Here is an 18,626-nt window from a genome sequence, read left to right on the forward strand (position 1 = left end):
CCAGAACAAACAGACGCCGTCGTAAAGTCCAGGGACATTAAAATTTGGTGTCCACGTACATCCCTTTGAGTCGACACTCCTAACGCCCATGGCTATTCAAATCGCTCCCGTCCGCCGTGCCATCGAGCGATGGTCCAGTCTGATAATTGTTGCATGGTTCCGCGGGTTAAAGAAGTCAGGTGAGTGAGCCCCAAATGAAAAGATTGGTCCAATTTAACAATTCTAAACTCAAAAGACTCGCTGGCCATTGGATCGTCACTACTCTAACATACCGCTCGGGAACCTATAAATGCCGGAGACAAAAGTTTCAGGTTAATGCCATTCTAGATCAGAATCACTGAGAGGTCAGAAGACTCTCAAGTCAACGATTTATTTAGGAACTTCTGTGGGTGAGTTGGAAAAACTTTATCATTATTATTTAGTGTTTCTTCACCTGTAACATTTATATTCATGTATCATTACCATGTTAACACTTGTTTGCTTCCAAATATTACATTTGTAAATATCTTTGAATATGTGTTCCTCATTTACTCGTCAATGTTGACTGTACTCTCCACGGTGGACATGCAACCTAAAATTTAGTTAATCCTAATGTCTATTTATGCATTTGTTATTCATTCATATCCATATTCATCTGGACCTACTCGCGTCTAGATTATTTACTTGTCTGTGCATATGTACCTGTATATGTGCACATATATATACATTATAATTATGCTTGTTTTTGCTATGCACATACTGTGCTGTTACCATGCACCATTAGGCTGGAGAATCAGTCTCGCGTGCCTACCCCACTATTTTCGGCCTCTCGGCCGCATAGTTATGTGCCCTTTTCTACTCCCCCCAACCCTTTTCTTGTCACGGTCCTCTGGTCACGAGCTGTGGGTCAATGAGGTCACAGGGGCTACAACCCTGTAATACGGTCCCCCTGTTTCCCTCCTCATTTATGCCCCTGCCTTGTACATGTATATGTGTATGCGTAATATTGTTATATCATTTGTACAGCAATTATTATCAGACCTAGTGAAATGTCGTTAACACCTATTTTAGTTAGTCTGAGGGAGACGCTCCTATCAAGGATGCGCCCGTCGCCAACCAGCCTGTATGGTTTAATAATTCAGGCTCCTCTCACATCTCATCTCATAGCCTCCTACATCAGGGCTGGCGTGTTTTGTTGCCTGAAGGCAGTCCTCAGCAACTCTCCACACATACCCGTTGAGGGTGAGTCACTCATCACCCTCGACCAGAACTGAAGGCATTCCAGGCTGAAGTCCCAGGACCGGTCTGCACCTACTACGGAAGTGAGCCCACCGCGTGGCATCCTCATATTCATCACACTAGTGCCTGCCTACCCGCAGGGCACTAGCAACTGACTGCCAGCACAACGGAGCTTCAACTTACCCCACCCCGAAGGAGAACCTTGAATACAGATAAATGAGAGACAGCCGAATAAGCAAACTATACTCGAGTTTTTATAAGCAACATCCCAGTGATGATATTATCTTAACGTTATCATAAAATCCTAAATCATCCTGTAAATCCCCCCTCACTAACTGATTGTATTTCTTCTTAATTAATCTTTATTAAATATTTGTTCTTCCACAAAATCATTAAGCTTTGCGTTTTGCTTGTGCCTGTCTATGTGCCTATATAATACCAACCAAATATTTACCACGTTGTGGCTCTAAGACTTTACCCCTAGGAGTCGCAGGCCATCATCCCCATCGGAAAGTGCAAACAGACCGATCGGCGGACTTATTCCACCACAATGTGCCAATATAACATTTCCTGATTACATACAAAAAAAAAGTTAATACATTTTAATTCTAACAGGGTAGTGAAATAGTAATGAGCAAAATAAATAGTTCCACTGGAACTTGGAACTGGAACTGTGTCTAACGTCATTGTCAGCGAATACGTCATGTACAGTTTAGACATGGACATACTAATCGGCCAAGGCTGCGATGACACACCCATGTTGAGTAGCATTCAGAACTGTGAAAAATATACAAATATCGTTTCAGATAAACGTAATGCTGTTGTTTCATCAAGTTTATCTAATTCTTCCGTAACAGAGAGTTACGAATTCATTCGCGCTTAAAGTCAATACTTTTCAAGCAATAATAATGCTCAGTTCAACCTGTTTTGTCTTCATCCTAAAAGGATTCAATAATTGCAACGTACAGAACAATATCAGAACTGTCAGATACGCGTTCATCGCCGGCTTGTCCATCGCGACGAGAAGCAATTCAGTAGTAAATTTATTGACAGTTTTGGCAGCGAAGGTACACTGATTCTTTTCTTTTATATTCTCTGTAATAAAAAAGTTAAAGCTACAATTTTGAGCCATAGGTGGCAATTAGCACCCATCTTGCAAAATATCCTACTGGCGCCCATGTAGGTTCTTGGTTCCAGGTTTCAAAAAGTTCTGATTTGAATAGGGATATCGTACACTAAAATACATGCTTAATATTTCTCTTACGTTGATTTAGTGATATGCTTTACAAAGTAGTGTATTTTATAAATAGAAAAACGCCATAACGTAGTCGTTACGCCTATACGTTGCAAAAAAATTAGATATGAAGAAAATGGAGCTCCATACATTTTCTTTTCTTTTTTTTTAATTTAGTAATAAACCTAACGTACAGACAAACAGAGCAGACAAAAAGTATAGCAAGCTTTTCTTTCTTCAGAGGCAGCTGTAGCATAATCTCTGTAATATCCCTTGAATTTTTCTCTGTAATTTTCCATACATTTATCTTTGTAATCTTCCTTACATTTCTCTCTTTAATCTCCCTTATATTTTATCTATAATCTCACTTTCATTTCTCTCTAGAATCTTCGATACATTTATCTCTATAATCTCCCTTACATTTCTCTCGATAATCTCCCTTATATTTTCTCTATAATCTCCCTTTCATTTCTGTCTATAATCTCCATTTCATTTCTGTCTATAATCTCCCTTTCGTTTCACTCTATAATTTCCAATACATTTATCTCTGTAATCTTCTTTGCATTTATCTCTGTAATCTCTCTAACATTTCTCTCTATAATCTCCCTTTCATTTCTCTCTATAATCTTCTTTACATTTCTCTCTATAATCTTCCTTACATTTTTCTCTGTAATCTCCCTTACATTTCTCTCTGAAAGTTCCCTTACATTTCTCTCTATAATCTTTTTTACATTTTTCTCTGTAAGCTCACTTACATTTCTCTCTGAAAGCTCCCTTACATTTCTCTCTAAAAAATCCCTTACATTTCTCTCTATAATCTTCCTTACATTTCTCTCTATAATCTTACTTATATTTTTCTCTGTAAGCTCCCTTACAGTTCTTTCTATAATCTTCCTTACATTTCTCTCTGAAATCTCCCTTACATTTCTCTCTGAAATCTCCCTTACATTTCTCTCTAAAATCTCCCTTACATTTCTCTCTATAATCTCCCTTACATTTATCTTTATAATCTCCCATACATTTCTCTCTATAATATCCCTTACATTTCTTTCTATAATCTCCTTTACATTTCTCTCTATAATCTCCCTTACATTTCTCTCTATAATCTCCCTTACATTTCTCTCTATAATCTCCCTTACATTTCTCTCTATAATCTCCCTTACATTTATCTCTGTAAGATCCCTTACATTTTTCTCTGTAAGCTCCCTTACATTTCTCTCTATAATCTCTCTTACATTTCTCTCTATAATATCCCTTACATTTCTCTCTATAATCTCCCTTACATTTCTCTCTATAATCTCCCTTACATTTCTCTCTATAATCTCCCTTACATTTCTCTCTATAATCTCCCTTACATTTATTTCTATAATCTCCCTTACAGTTCTTTCTATAATCTTCCTTACATTTCTCTCTGAAATCTCCCTTACATTTCTCTCTGAAATCTCCCTTACATTTCTCTCCGAAATCTCCCTTACATTTCTCTCTATAATCTCCCTTACATTTATCTTTATAATCTCCCTTACATTTCTCTCTATAATCTCCCTTACATTACTCTTATATATTCTCCCTTACGTTTATTTAATGTTTAAAGGTTGATTAATGACAAAGAAAAAGAAAGCAGCTTGCATAATTAATTTTACAACTATAGCTCTTGCAGTTATTGATGTCCATCTATGACAAACTGACAAAAAGACTATTCAAAACAGTTAAATGGGCAAGTAAGATTGAATTAAGTCTTGACCTACTTACTTTTTTAACACAGTGAATCATTTTGGCTTGTCAATGGAGAGAGAATTCCACGCCCCTGTCCAGTCCAGAAAAATTCATACCGTAAGTTTGGAAGGGAAAAAGAAAAGCATATTGTCAATAGAACGAAACTATCTCTGAGGGACATATTAATTGAGAAGTTCACTAAGGTTCCATGGGGTTCTCATCATTATAAATACGCTGATTGTTAAAGTGTGGCTACCTTATAATATATTCTTGCACTCACAGAGAGTCAATGAGGTGTGCGCTAGCTAGATGCGACTTGGGGCAGCGCTAACCGCGTTAAATGTCTTCCTATTCCTATTCTGTAACCGCCATGAAACCAAATAAGAATCGTCATATAAGCCACGGATCTCTTATAACGGACCCCTTTCAAAACGACGCGGCTGCAGGTCCTCAGGTCTTTCTTTTGCTTCCTTGCCTTGGAAAGTTAAAACACAAATTCAACCAAGACCAGTGTAACCAGACGGAGGTTATGCTCGCTACTAATTGTTCTCCTGTTTACTCTAACAGACGTCTCCACCTAGGTGCCAATATTTAAATAGATTTTATATAGCGCCACTTTTAAGGTTCTAGTATGCACAGAGCAGTATTATCCTCTTTAGTAGACCAGAAGGGTATCTGGGAGTAGGTTTTCCGTGCTGCCTTTAGGCGCTCAGTTAGCACAACTCTGCCCGAGTCGGCTGTCGAACCACGAGCCACCGTCAAGGCCCTTGATATGCAGTCAAGTTAAGCTTAAGCCTACTTAGCCTCTTAGCCACGGGAAGCTGGAATTTCGTCTGTTATCATGCAACAGATCAAATGAACAAACAGAGATTTTAGTACTTTAATTGTATTCTTTAAAATGTCTGTAATAAAATTTACAATACATGAATATACAAATTTGAAATACAAAATAAAATATAAATAATAATTACAAAAAATAATAATAAAATATTTTTTAAAAATCTCTTGGGCACAAATTCTCTAAATATCTTTTCGTTATTTCTATCTAAAGTGCTAAAGAATTCGTTATTGTGCTATGAAAAACTATCACCAGCATCTCCTGAGTCAACTCCTATCTTTTATGTATAATTGTTGTTTTCAGTCAATTCGAATATTTAGCAAAATAATTCTTGTTATTGTAATTCTAATCAATTCTTAAATGCAATAGTCCAGCAGAAGTTATCTTATTAAATTTCTCTTATTTTCATCTCGGTAAAGGAAACACTTGAATAAAACGTACTTAAGTCAGACCAGTTAACACCTTTGCCAAAATCGGAACTTCCCCATTTACCGTTTAAGTTACATCTATGGCATCCACTGAAGTACCACCAGGCTCCTGTGTATTTCACTGCACAGTTAACCCCATCCCCGTCGTTATCTTTATCAAAAGTGCTAAAGAATGCGTTATTGTGCCTTGAAAAACTATCACCAGCATTTCCTGAATAGACTCCTATGTTTAATTTATATTTCTCTTTTTCACTCAATATTTTAAAACTTGAATATTGCGCGAAAAATGCCTTGTTCTTATATTTCAAATCAATTCTTAAATCATACTGTCCATTAGATGTTAAGTTAAAAATATTTTCATTCCCCAGATAAAATTCCCCAATGTTGTAATCCCCAAAGCCGTCACGATACTCCTTCCAGTCTCTATAGAAATCTACTTTTCCGTTGATTCTTCTCTGAAAGATGATCCATCCACCACCGTCTGTCTTTGTGTCACACATGACCTTTAACCCGGAAGTTAATGTTACCACCACACGATCGTCTGTACTGTTGACGTCACGACAAGATTTACGGTGTGAATAGCTCAGTGTGCTTCCTAAAGAAAAAACAAATTTTGGAGAGGGGGGGGGAGAGGGATTTAATTTTAAGTCTGACAGAAAGATAACTACACAATATAATAGTAATAAAAACAACAACAACAATAATAATAATAATAGGGCTGGTCGTCAAATCTAAAGATTAATGAGGAATGCAGTATTTCCCGTGGATACGCAGCCCAAGCTTTGACCTACATATTTCGCCACTACCAGGGCAAACACAACTACGTAACACCAATATGTCATCAAAGCAAAAAAATCAGTCACAAGATTTTGAACCCCAGGAATTACCCCTGGCTACGCCCATGATATATATATATATATATATATATATATATATATATATATATATATATATATATATATATATATAACAATATATATATATTGTTGTGGCACGATTAGATATTAATTATATTTTTCGGAAACAGAGGAAGCTTTGACGTAAAGACAATGACAAGACTAGTAGAGAGAAGACTAGGTTTTTGTTTGGCAGAGCGAAATATCAGCCGATGTAAACAGACTTCTTTAGGTCGCCTTAGATATAAGAACGTAAACAGTTAGTCAACATTCGATGGTTCCCTTCATTGGTATTAAACTTCTCGTTCTGTACCAACGTCGAATAACTTATCTTATCTTATATAATACAGATGTTACTTCAAAAAAGAAGATGACTACGTCCTACGCGTCAAGCATTTAGTCATGCATATTAACCAATGACTTAAATTCTGTCAAGTCACTGGTTTTCCTGGCTAGCTCAGGCAACCCATTCCATGCTCTAATAGCACTAGGGAAGAAGGAGTATTTGTACAAATTTGTCCTAGCATATGGGACAAGGAATGTGCCTTTATCTTTGTGTCTTATATTGATTGCTCGGTCTTTCGCCGGTGGTATTGGATTTCGTTGATTTTATCTCCGATTTGGTTATTTGATTGGACACCACAAAAATACGTAAATATGCATACCTTCATCGGTCTGATTTTTCACTTTTATCGAGGCAGTTGAAAGATTGGCTAAGATTACTTCCAGATGCTCTTCAATGTTGCTCGTATTATGTCGATAAGTGTTTAAGTCTTGTTTTATTTTGTCTATATTTTGTTGATTTAAAATCACGTCTTCTTTGATGTTTAAAAAAGTTTGTTGTTTAGTGCTCAAGTCTGCTTTAATGCTTGTCAAATTTTGTTCCTTAATGTTCGAATCTTCACTAAGGATCTGTATATTATTTTGATTTCTAATCACCTCTTCTTTTATGCTTGTGATATTTTGTTCTTTAAAATCCAAGTCTTTGTTGATGTTCTTTATATTTTGATTAATAGCTTTTAGGCTTTCTTTGGCTCCATCGACCTGTGTAAACAATTTGTGCATTGCTTCCACCAAGTCATCAAACGTTGGTCTTTCAACTGTAATGGTTAACATGTTACTTGACTTGTCAATTCTTCCTTCTGAATATTGATTATGGGCTTCGCAAAAATATTTTCCTGACTCAGTGTGTTTCAGATTACTCCATGTGACTTGAAGATAGGAATCTTTAATTGCGTTGTCATAGATTTCTCCTTCAACATTTTGTATATTACTTCCTTGGAGACTTGTAACAACGGGTTGAGCTTTGTTTACATATGCAATAACACCTTTGGACTCTGTCCCAAAAAAAAATATTTTTATTATAAAGAATATAAAGAAAACAACATAGACAATGTATCGCTCATTTTTTATGTACATTCATTGACATCTATATTTTACTCATTATGTTTTAATTTAAAGTTGGCCAAACTTTTACCCATGGCGGCCATTTCGGAACAAATTTACGTTGCCCTTTTTGCCATATATGGAGTCTTGCACATCCAGATGAGTCAGGGGGGTGGGGGGGAATTAAGGATTTATTTTTTAAAAAAAGAAAATTAGAGTAATATAATTGTAGCGCAATTTTTTTCCATATATATTAGCAATATGCCTGGACTCCAAATTAACTTAATAAGATTTCATTAATTCCAATTCAAATAGTCTTTTTTCTTAGAAATATCTTAGATATATTGTTGCCTAGATATTTTTTAAAGACTTTTTTTTTTCACTGGAAAAAATTTTAAAAAAATTGAGTGACATCACGATCCTTTCGAGGATTTTCTTGCGTTCAAAAATTCAGAATTTCAATTTCCCTCATCGAAAAAAATGTGCATGTTAAATACAAAACAAGTGGGTGGGGGAGAGGAGCTGGACGATATTGGAGAATTGTTCCTACATTCTGAACATCAGAAACGCATTGTCTTTTTGTTTAGAGCACAAGAATTAATCTAGTAAAAAAAAATAGAAGGTCAAATACTAATTGAATAATGAAGAAAAAAACAAACAAAAACAAACTCTAATTCAAGTTTCAGAAATGTATTTTCATAGCGTCTATAGAGTAAACTTTTTCCGGTAGAACACAGGCCATTTCATCTGAAACTATTCTTGACATCTAATTTTTTTTTATGTATTTAAAAAAAACGCCTTTGTGCCCCTATGAGAGATTGTTTCATGTCTCCTTGGTGTAGATCATTTCAAACTATTAGTACTAGTCGACCCACGGCGTAGCATACGCCGCTTTTTTGAAGGGCCGGCCTTGGACCACTGCAACCTATGCGACCGCAGTGGGCCCCGCACTTTTATAGGACATGCGCTAATAAAGATAAACTTCAAAAAAATTTCAATGAATTTTATTATACTTTAAAAATAAAAACGGTCAAACTAGAGTTTTCTACCATGTGGCCAAATATTAGTACTCTTTTTTTTCACATGGTAACTCTAGTCCGACTTGAAGAAATAAAAGAGTGATCTTTCCTTTACTTCTATTGAGCCATGAAGAGAAATATATATATATACAGAGAGAGATAGATAGATAGATAGATAGATAGTAAAATATAGGTTAAAAAAATAGGTTGTATATATGTTAGCGGCGACAACTTTGTTTGTGTATTATCCGTGAGTGTGAGCTTTATGAGGAGGTATGGCTGTATATGTCAAGACATGACGATTTCAAAATGAAGCATTACCATGAAGTATATACAAAGACTGAAGTCTGGAAGTTTCATTTTGATCTGTTTTTAAAACCTGTAAAATAATATATATATTATAACCCCGTCGTTTAATAATTTGTCTAAATATAAATGTTATCGGTCACTTATGTAACTTCTGCAAAGGGAATTATATAATTAAGTAATATATATATATATATTTTATAACAATTTTTGGGGGGAAAACAAGATAATTACATCCCTTACTTCATATAGCCTACCTTTCTTACTATTAATAGTAAATATTTTTTAAAATGTTGTTATTTTATAAAAAGACGGTTTTGCAATTCAATGATAATAAAAATAATAATATTGTTGTAACCCTAACCCTGCCCCAGTACTTATGGTACGCGCCGCGGCACTATTGAACCAGAACAGGAAGGCGCTGGGATAGAGGAAAGAACAGTGTATCAAGTGGTTAGGAAGAGTCTGAATTGTTGAGGACTAAGGAGCCGTCATTTGTGCTGCCTGAAGACTGTAGAAGGGACCTGGAGCCAAGCGGGGAAGGCTGTTGTTGGTCCGTATTCAGGTTGCTGGTGAAAGGACTGGTAGAATTAGCAACGAGACTCTTTGAATACAGAAAGCTGTTATGTGTTTGTCCTGGTAAATAAACACATTTATTTATTTACTGCAGAACTTCGTTTGAGTTGTCTGCCTTAGATTTACAACATTATACTAAAACTATTTTACCTAAGCTTTGCAAGCTACAAAATATAACAAACTCGGATATTCAATATCGTGTCTATCTTACGAGATCTTTTATAACGGAAGAACAGATAACTCAGAGACAAACCACACACAACTTGTACCATTAAAGACTGAGCGGCTATTTCCCTTTTAAGAGGACTCAAAAAAACAATGTTTATGATATTGACATTGAAAATGTCAGAGAATAAGTTAATCAATTCTAATCCAAACTTGAATTTGTTATAATTCTCCCGAGAATAGCATTATTTATTTCTAAATTCTCTACGACATAGATAAATCCTTAGAACCATTCATGCCTACCACAAATAGAATATTAACCAGTTCAACGTAGCAAAACACGAGAGCTTGGATTCAAGGGCGCATGTTCAAAACCTTCAGAGAATTGGTTATAGTCACATAAAATATGCACATATACATATAATGCAAATATAATAATGTTTTATAGCGCAACATGTACGTTCTTTCTTTTATTTATTGCCGAGCATAACTCGCCATTGTAGACACTATATAAGAATAACAAGATTTTGATTCTAAAATAGGTTATAGCTGTGTGAATTAGTGTATTACACCACATAATTTTTGCAAAACCGAAAGGAAGGTATGTATTACTGTACAATTGTTGGTACAGGTGTAAGGGATACTGGAATTCACGGGTCAAATATCAATGTAGGAGTTGGTTAGGATGTTCAAAATGAAAAACAAAATGCTATAAAACATTGTAGAACTTTTCGAGGTTTAATTGAGAAGGCGAAGAATGACCAGAAATTGTAGGTAGGAATTTGTGCGGGGATGAAATGGGGGTGTGTGGGGGGTGTGGAGGTAAATAGGCGATACACGACTTTATATTCTGTACTGCAAAGAATTAAGTACTAATAAGTGACGCATATAGTATTTTCATTAACCTCTGTAATAGAAAGGTAATTTAAAAAAAAAACAACTGTTATTTTACCTGAAATGTACATTTTAATGTCAAAGGTTCAATTCGTTCTTTAATAATATCAGAACTTCCAGAAAAATAAACTCTCGATCCTGAAAAAAACAATTTAAAAAAAAAAATATTTCAATGTCTTGGAGTTTGAAGATTTACATTTTTCCATTGTCTTGTCGATGAGAGTACTTTTCTCTGTCTAAACACTTTTATAGTTAATCAACTAATTGATTTTTTTTGTTTTTTTATTCTGTTGTCAGGTAAAGAAAATAACTGTGCCAAATTTTAGCTTGAGTGTGGGTGTGTATAATCTTAAATTTGGTTCTCTCGACACTCTAAGAATTCTACTTCTGCATGCATCGATTAAAGTCGACAATGACATAAAAAACTGAATAGTGACATTTGTTTAACCTGACATTTACAAAGACATTTTTTTAAGTATTACATTTATGGGTTCGTTCTATTAGCTGCTAGCTAAAGGCTAAAAAGTAAATTAAATTTTCCCTTTCCAACCTTGCGATCCATGGGGCTGATGTCATCTGTTACTATGACTAACGGTTAACGATCAGGGTGTCATGTGGTCAGCACAACGACCAACCGACTTAACTTTCCCACAACTAAAGTCAGGTACCCTTTACAGTTGGGTGGACTCAGGGACGCCCTAAATATTCCGAAATTCAAAATCCTAGCCTTCATCGAGATTCGAACCCAGGGCTCCAGGTTTGGAAACCGAGCTCTTAACAGCTTAGCCACATTGTAAAACACTATGTAAGAAATATTCTTTTGATTAGTCGCCAACTTATGACATTTTTACCTTCTGTCAGGCTTAACATCTATGCTTGCCAATTAAAAGATAAAGCCAAACCTGTTAAATGTTACTTGTGTATACGTCAATAGGCATTATAAAACATGTTTTGGGCTAAGGATTGAAAAGGTTTTCTTCAATAATAGAATTTGTCTTAAGGACTATCTATTTCAATGCTTGCTGTGATTCTGACTCATCACAAGGTTCATTTTTTCTTAAATTATCTTTATGAAAAAAGTAATCCACTCAAATTAGAGTTTAAAAGATACATTTCAATCTTTTTCTACAAAGTATAATTCTAAATAGCTACTAGAAGAACCTAGCTTTAGTCGTTCTACTAATAGCCAATACTAATGAAGAGAAGGAAATAAATATTTAAAGAAAATAGTATAAAAAGAAATTGTGTTGCCAAAGTAGATCTTGTAAAGTTACTTACCCTCTTCTAGATCAAATGTATAAATAAACCGCTGCCCATATTTCAAACTTACTTTGCTTGATGTCTGAGAGATCATCTTTCTTGAAAGAGCAATAGTTTTCGTCTTTCTTGATACGTCGAATCTCTTCAATTAAAGCGGTCGAGTTTGTTTCATATTCTACTGCCTTCTTAGCAAACAAAGAAATATTCGCCCCTTCTGAATTGGCTCCAGTGGCATTACATTTGTATATTCTGGCATCAAACTGAGTTGGATTATGTAGGATTAAAGTTATATACCGATTTCCAAAACCTATTTGTGAATATTTAAATCTAACAAATTGTTTTAGATTTTGTGTCAAGGAATCCAAAGCTATGAGTTCATCAAAGTCTCTGATAGTTTCATTATAACGAGAAAGAGTTAGAGATTTGATCAGGTCTAGTTGTTGGACTTGGTTATTGGTTATAGAACAGTTGATCACAAGTTGGGGTGTTATCTCTGTCGTTATGACGTTTGGTTGGACATCGATGACAAGCTCTAGAAAAAAAAAGAAGAAAAATAATAAGAAGAAGAGGAATAAAAATATGTCTACAGAGTATTTGATTACCAGAATGACGATAATGTCACCTGTTTCTATAACCGAAAATCAGCTGGTGTGTCTCATGGCTAACCCTCAGGCTTTAACAATCTTTAACTTTTAAAGGGAACCTAATTTATAGAAGAAACAAAATTTTACTACACAATTTTGGATTGTGTTGTCATTTTTATGAACTGCACGAAACATGAACCTTAAACAATTTGATGTGCCTCGATATTATAATACCTGCCGATTTCTAAGCTATTGTTATTTAAATATATTTCTCAAACTTTTATTAGTGACTCCACCAATCCGAAAATTTTCGAACAAAAGCTTTGGGGGAAGTCACACATACAAGTTTGAGACACAAATTTAAATCATAAAACCTTAGAAATCGGCAGGTGTTATAATCCCGAGGCACATCCTCTAGTAGACACGACACAGGTCTGTAAGACGTGTAACGAGCTGCCCACGTGTTGCGACGTTGCAGGTCAGAATTGAGGCCTTCTTTAATGAATGGTCTCGGTTCAACCCAACTTCCACACCAAAATAAAAATTCACATATAGATATTGTATTTTACCAATCGGCAGGCTTCGTTAATAAAGTGCAGTGAATAGCAGATTTGATATTTGACCTCCAAACACATGAAATAACGCTTTGCCTGAGTATGCACATTCCTTTTTGAATGCCCCTTCCTAGTCCATCTTAGGCAGACCCTACTACCACTCCATCCCAACATAACCAACACCCTGTACGGCAGTGCTGAACAACTGAAGAAAACAGCACACTTTTTTTTCCTTGGCACAGTCTGCAAAAGAGCTGACAACTCAGTAGCAAACAGCTGGCTACAAGAAGAAGAAGAGTACTCCAATGAACCATCGCATATCTGGCTACCGAACGACAGTTGCCTGACCACAAACTAGAGTTCAACACTTGTACGGCTTTTTTTTTTTTTTTTTTTGGGGGGGGGACTTTAAATAACTTCCCCTTTGTTAACTTTTCCCATATGCAGCAAAATAATTTCATTTATTAGAGGTGAGGCCAAAAAGCATGTGAGTTGATCTTAACAATGCTTTTGAGATGAAAGAGGCGCTTCTGTTAAACCTTCATCCCTTGAACTCGCTAAGAAATATGGTCATAAGCTTGCGACCTTCCCTTGTCAAATCAAAGAAGACTGACACTTAACAGCCTAGTACCAGTACACTGCCTTCATCGGCTCACTACAGCGGGGCTTTTGTGTGTGTGTGAAATGGTCTTTGAGTATACCAACACAAAGTCAAATACCTATATATGATAAAAGGAGTGAGTTAATAGTGAAAAGTATAAAATTGGAGTGTAGAGAATATATTTAATTGTACAAATACTCCTTCTTCCCTAGTGCTATTAGAGCATGGAATGGGTTGCCTGAGATAGACAGGAAAACCAGTGATTTGGCATAATTTAAGTCATTGGTTAATATGCATGACTAAATGCATGACGCGTAGGATGTAATCATCTTCTTTTTTTAAGTAACGTCTGTATTATATAAGAAGATAATTACAGCTAATGAGTCAAAGTTAATGACATAAACAATCTGATATAGTCAAATCTTTCATATCATAGTCAAATCATTCTAACATAATCAATTCTTTCTAACACAGTTAAATCTTTCTAACACAGTCAAATATTTCTTATCATAGTCAAATCTTACTAACATAGTCAAATATTTCTAACATAATCAAATTTTTCTAATATAGTCAAATCTTTTTAATATAGTCAAATCTTTCTAAAATAGTCAAATCATTCTAACATATTCAAATCTTTCTAAAATAGTAAAGTCCTTAAAACATTTAATGCATGAAATATTTGGTAAAGATACAAACATTTACTTGAGTAAAATGATTTAGACTCAGTTTGATATATTTTACCTGAAGCCAATGAGACAACAAACACACAGAGAACCAAAAGTAGAAATAATCTCGCCATTTCGTTTCTACACTAATGTATGGTGAAACAATGACTTTATATAAGGACTTGATCCACAGAAGAGTATCCTACTGTTTTCAAGGGGCCACTTAAAGCAAAGAGAGGGATGCATGTGTTCCGTTTTCTGCTTGCCCCCTCAGTGTTTTCTTCCGTTGGATATAATAGTCACAAGAATAAACATGTAAATATTATAAAATAATGTTTACTTTTTAACCATACATCCATATCTCAGTATTTTATATTCATAGAGCTGATATGTGAAATAGAAATGTTTGGCATACAATGCTTGCCAACATAAAACGAAGTAAATAAAATTGACGGTACAGATATCAGTCTACTGAGATTTTGATGTGACCTGCAGATTTGCAAACCATATTTGGCAGTCTGCGATTCGCTTTCTTGATCATGGTATCATAGCCTTTACCTTATTTTCTTTAGCATTTTAGTAAACAATCAAATAAAACAAAAACATTAAAAAATATATATTTAGGGGGAAGAACTCAGCAATTATAACTATATATCTCAACGATGTAGAGCAAGGGTCTCAACCTGTGGTTCGCGACCCCCTTGGGGGTCGATTGACGATTTGCCACGGGTCGCCTAAGACCATTGAAAATATGGATTGTTATTGTCTATTCTTCTAATGCTGTGGGGGGGGGGGTCGCGGCAGAATGGGGGATTGTAAAAGGGGTCGCCGAGCTTAAAAGGTTGAGAACCGCTGATGTAGAGGTTCTGTCCTGTAGTTGATATCAAACAAAATAACTAAGAACTATCTAAATGTTTGTTTCATTTTAAATTGATTTATGTTTTGATAGATACAATAAATAATTGTTTAAGGTATCAACTTGATCTGAGAATGGGTGTGGGGGAATAAAAAAGTGTGCAACTATCTTTGGGGACTAAACCCAACTATTTAGCCATAGACGTGAATAGAAAATACGAAAAACATGCACATAAAAACATAGGACGTTTGGGCCATGAGGCCTTCATCAGCTTATCCTTCATCGGGGCCCAAACGTCCTTTGTTTAACTTGATCCGACAGGGTTACATTTATGCATGTTTTTCGTATTTTCTATACAGCTGTTTACTCCTGCAGCAGTAAATCTTTGTTGTTTTATTTTTATATCTGTGAATACTGTAGATTTATTTTCTCTTCTTGGTATTAAACTAAAAAGAAATTAATTATTAGTAATTATTTGACTACTAGGTTACTGTGTGGGTATGAATGGGGTGTGGAAGAAATAACGTGTACAAACTTTTTACCTCACATATAGACAGAAGCTTTGTAAGCTTTGTAAAAAAAAAAAAAAAAACTGTATCCATTATATTAAAAATAAAAGCGGTTAAAATAGGCATGTAAATGTTTAAAGTCAGTGACGTCACTATGGCTAGGGTGTCATCCGGTGTGGTAAGCTTGGGTGTACCCCCCACACGTCCATCGTGTTTCTACATTTCTAAACTTTAGAAACTCTCCTGGCATCTATTTTTCTCATTATAGGAAGATAAGATTATAAGTCAAAAAGAATTAAATTAAGGGATATTTTGAAACTAAATTGTGAGAGACGTTTTTATTTATAAAAGTTGCATTTTGGAAAAGTCCACTTTTCCAAAAATGAGTGTCACCCCTGGACGGCCCGAACACCATTCAATGCCCTCCCCCCCCCCTAGTGACACCACTGTTTACAGTTTGTCAATCAATTTCTGAGAAGAGAAAACACTTAAAGACAGAACATTGCACAAAGATCCTGGTGGAGATAAGGCGAGAGAGGCACATTCATCTCAGAGAGTGCAGCGACATTACATTTGTAGTACTTGAAGAAGAGGAATTTTTTTTAAAAATGTAAGTGGGTAAAACAGTAAACACACTCAAAGTTGGACTGTTTCAAAAATTTAACTTGAAGTGATAACGTTAACAGAAATAATATTTTGTTGTGGAACCTTTCCAGTTTTTTCGTAGCCCTTGTTTATAGTTATAAAAGATAGACCAGCAATGAAACAATCCTCCGTAAATTTCTTTAATTGATATGATTGTATTGGCTTCACGCGTAAACCCATTTTCGAAATCTACTTAATAGAAACATTAGCCAAGTTTGACATAGATCTAAATCCAATGCACTAAATTAGTAATACCAAAACTAAGGCCTGCAGGGCGCAGGTAATATACAGCTAACTGTGTTATATATATTAAAGTAAAGTTTCCATTTTCAGACCTTGCGATCTATGGGGCAGATGATGTTAAGGTCATCTGTTTCTTTGGCCAGCGGTTAACGAGCAGGGTGTTATGTGGCCAGCACAACGACCAACCGCCTTTACTTTCCCCAACTAAAGTCAGGTACCCATTAGAGTTGGGTTGACTCAGGGGCTCCCTAAAAATACAGTAGTTCAAATTCCCAATCTTCACCGGGATTCGAACCCAGGACCTCAGGTTCGGAAGCCAAGCGCTTAACCATTCGACCACCGCGCCCCCTATATATATATATATATGAATTATCTTTGTGTCTATAGGATGGGACGTGTTTAAAGACATATTTGTATTGTTTGTAAGTGTTAAATTGTCAATTGACATTCTGTGCTTGTAGTAATGATAGTAATGCCTTAAGAAAACACAATGATTTTTATACAATACATATATTTAGCTCAGTGCTTTTAATTTCATCCTGATGGCTCATAAAGATACCGACTGGCTCCTGCTTGTTTCCGGTACCAGTTTTCCTACCTGCTGCTCAATCCGAATCCTAGTTCCTGGATTCCTGAATTCCTGTCTCTGAACTCCTGTCTCTGAATTCCTGTCTCTGAATTCCTGTCTCTGAATTCCTGTCTCTGAATTCCTGCTTACTCCTTTACGCATCCTGCGGCTGAATCCGTGGACCCCCCCCCCCTTTTCTAATTAAGATTTACTACCAAGTAAACAAACTCAATTCACTGAGTTTCAACATACTGACATTACTTCCATCCTGACTTAATGTAGTCACCAGAAGCATACTGACATTACTTCCATCCTGACTTAATGTAGTCACCAGAAGCATACTGACATTACTTCCATCATGACTTAATGTAGTCACCAGAAGCATACTGACATTACTTCCATCCTGACTTAATATAGTCACCAGAAGCATACTGACATTACTTCCATCCTGACTTAATGTAGTCACCAGAAACATACTGACATTACTTTCATCCTGACTTAATGTAGTCACCAGAAGCATACTGACATTACTTCCATCCTGACTTAATATAGTCACCAGAAGCATACTGACATTACTTCCATCCTGACTTAATATAGTCACCAGAAGCATACTGACATTACTTCCATCCTGACTTAATATAGTCACCAGAAGCATACTGACATTACTTCCATCCTGACTTAATATAGTCACCAGAAGCATACTGACATTACTTCCATCCTGACTTAATATAGTCACCAGAAGCATACTGACATTACTTCCATCCTGACTTAATGTAGTCACCAGAAGCATACTGACATTACTTCCATCCTGACTTAATGTAGTCACCAGAAGCATACTGACATTACTTCCATCATGACTTAATGTAGTCACTAGTCTATCTATCAATTCAATATTATGGACTGAACAAATAAAAGGGGGTGGGAGTTGTTCATCTCTACCCCTGGAGATATACCCGCACGGCTAGACAGACGTCTGGCCAGCGTGACGGTTGCCCGTGTAAAGGTGTGGTTTGAAGATTTACTACCGAGAAAACAAACTGATTTCCCCCCCTCCCCCCAGGGTCACATTGCTGACCTTACGTCCATCCTGACCTATCTATCTATGGAATAAACAAATAAAAGGGGATGGGAGTTGTTCGTCTCTACCTATGGATTTATACCTGAACAACATCTTTAGGTCTAGCATTAGATCTAGATGTCCATATAATGAGCATACCAATAAATAAGCGAACAAGTTTGCCTTGCCCGCTGGTGGAAAAAGACAAATCTTACTTTAAATTAGTTGACGGTGTCGCGGGCTCGATACCCGATTGTATTTAAATATTTTGTTATTTTATTTTTTCAAGATTTATTTTTACATTTGAAGTATAATATTGGAGGTATTGTCTTTTTTTATTACATTTTTTAAAAAAGTTTCTCTTGTTCGAACTTTTACTAACAATAGTTAAAATCTTACGAGTGGCAACCT

General features: G+C 35.7%; 1 protein-coding gene across 1 annotated transcript; it reads right to left on the bottom strand.

Moving 5' to 3' along the window:
- Nucleotides 1-5,035: 5,035 nt before the first annotated feature.
- On the bottom strand, nt 5,036-14,486 carry LOC129922512 (fibroleukin-like). The gene is made up of 6 exons (XM_056009038.1): nt 14,414-14,486; nt 12,004-12,465; nt 10,732-10,811; nt 9,054-9,111; nt 6,993-7,664; nt 5,036-6,026 (listed from the first exon to the last, which is right to left on the bottom strand). Exons 1-6 carry the CDS (start codon nt 14,469-14,471, stop codon nt 5,392-5,394), a joined length of 1,965 nt encoding a protein of 654 aa, XP_055865013.1. The 5' UTR covers nt 14,472-14,486; the 3' UTR covers nt 5,036-5,391.
- Between the last annotated feature and the right edge of the window lie 4,140 nt (nt 14,487-18,626).

This window comes from Biomphalaria glabrata, chromosome 13 (assembly GCF_947242115.1).
Source record: "Biomphalaria glabrata chromosome 13, xgBioGlab47.1, whole genome shotgun sequence".
Taxonomy (NCBI): Eukaryota; Metazoa; Mollusca; class Gastropoda; family Planorbidae; genus Biomphalaria; species Biomphalaria glabrata.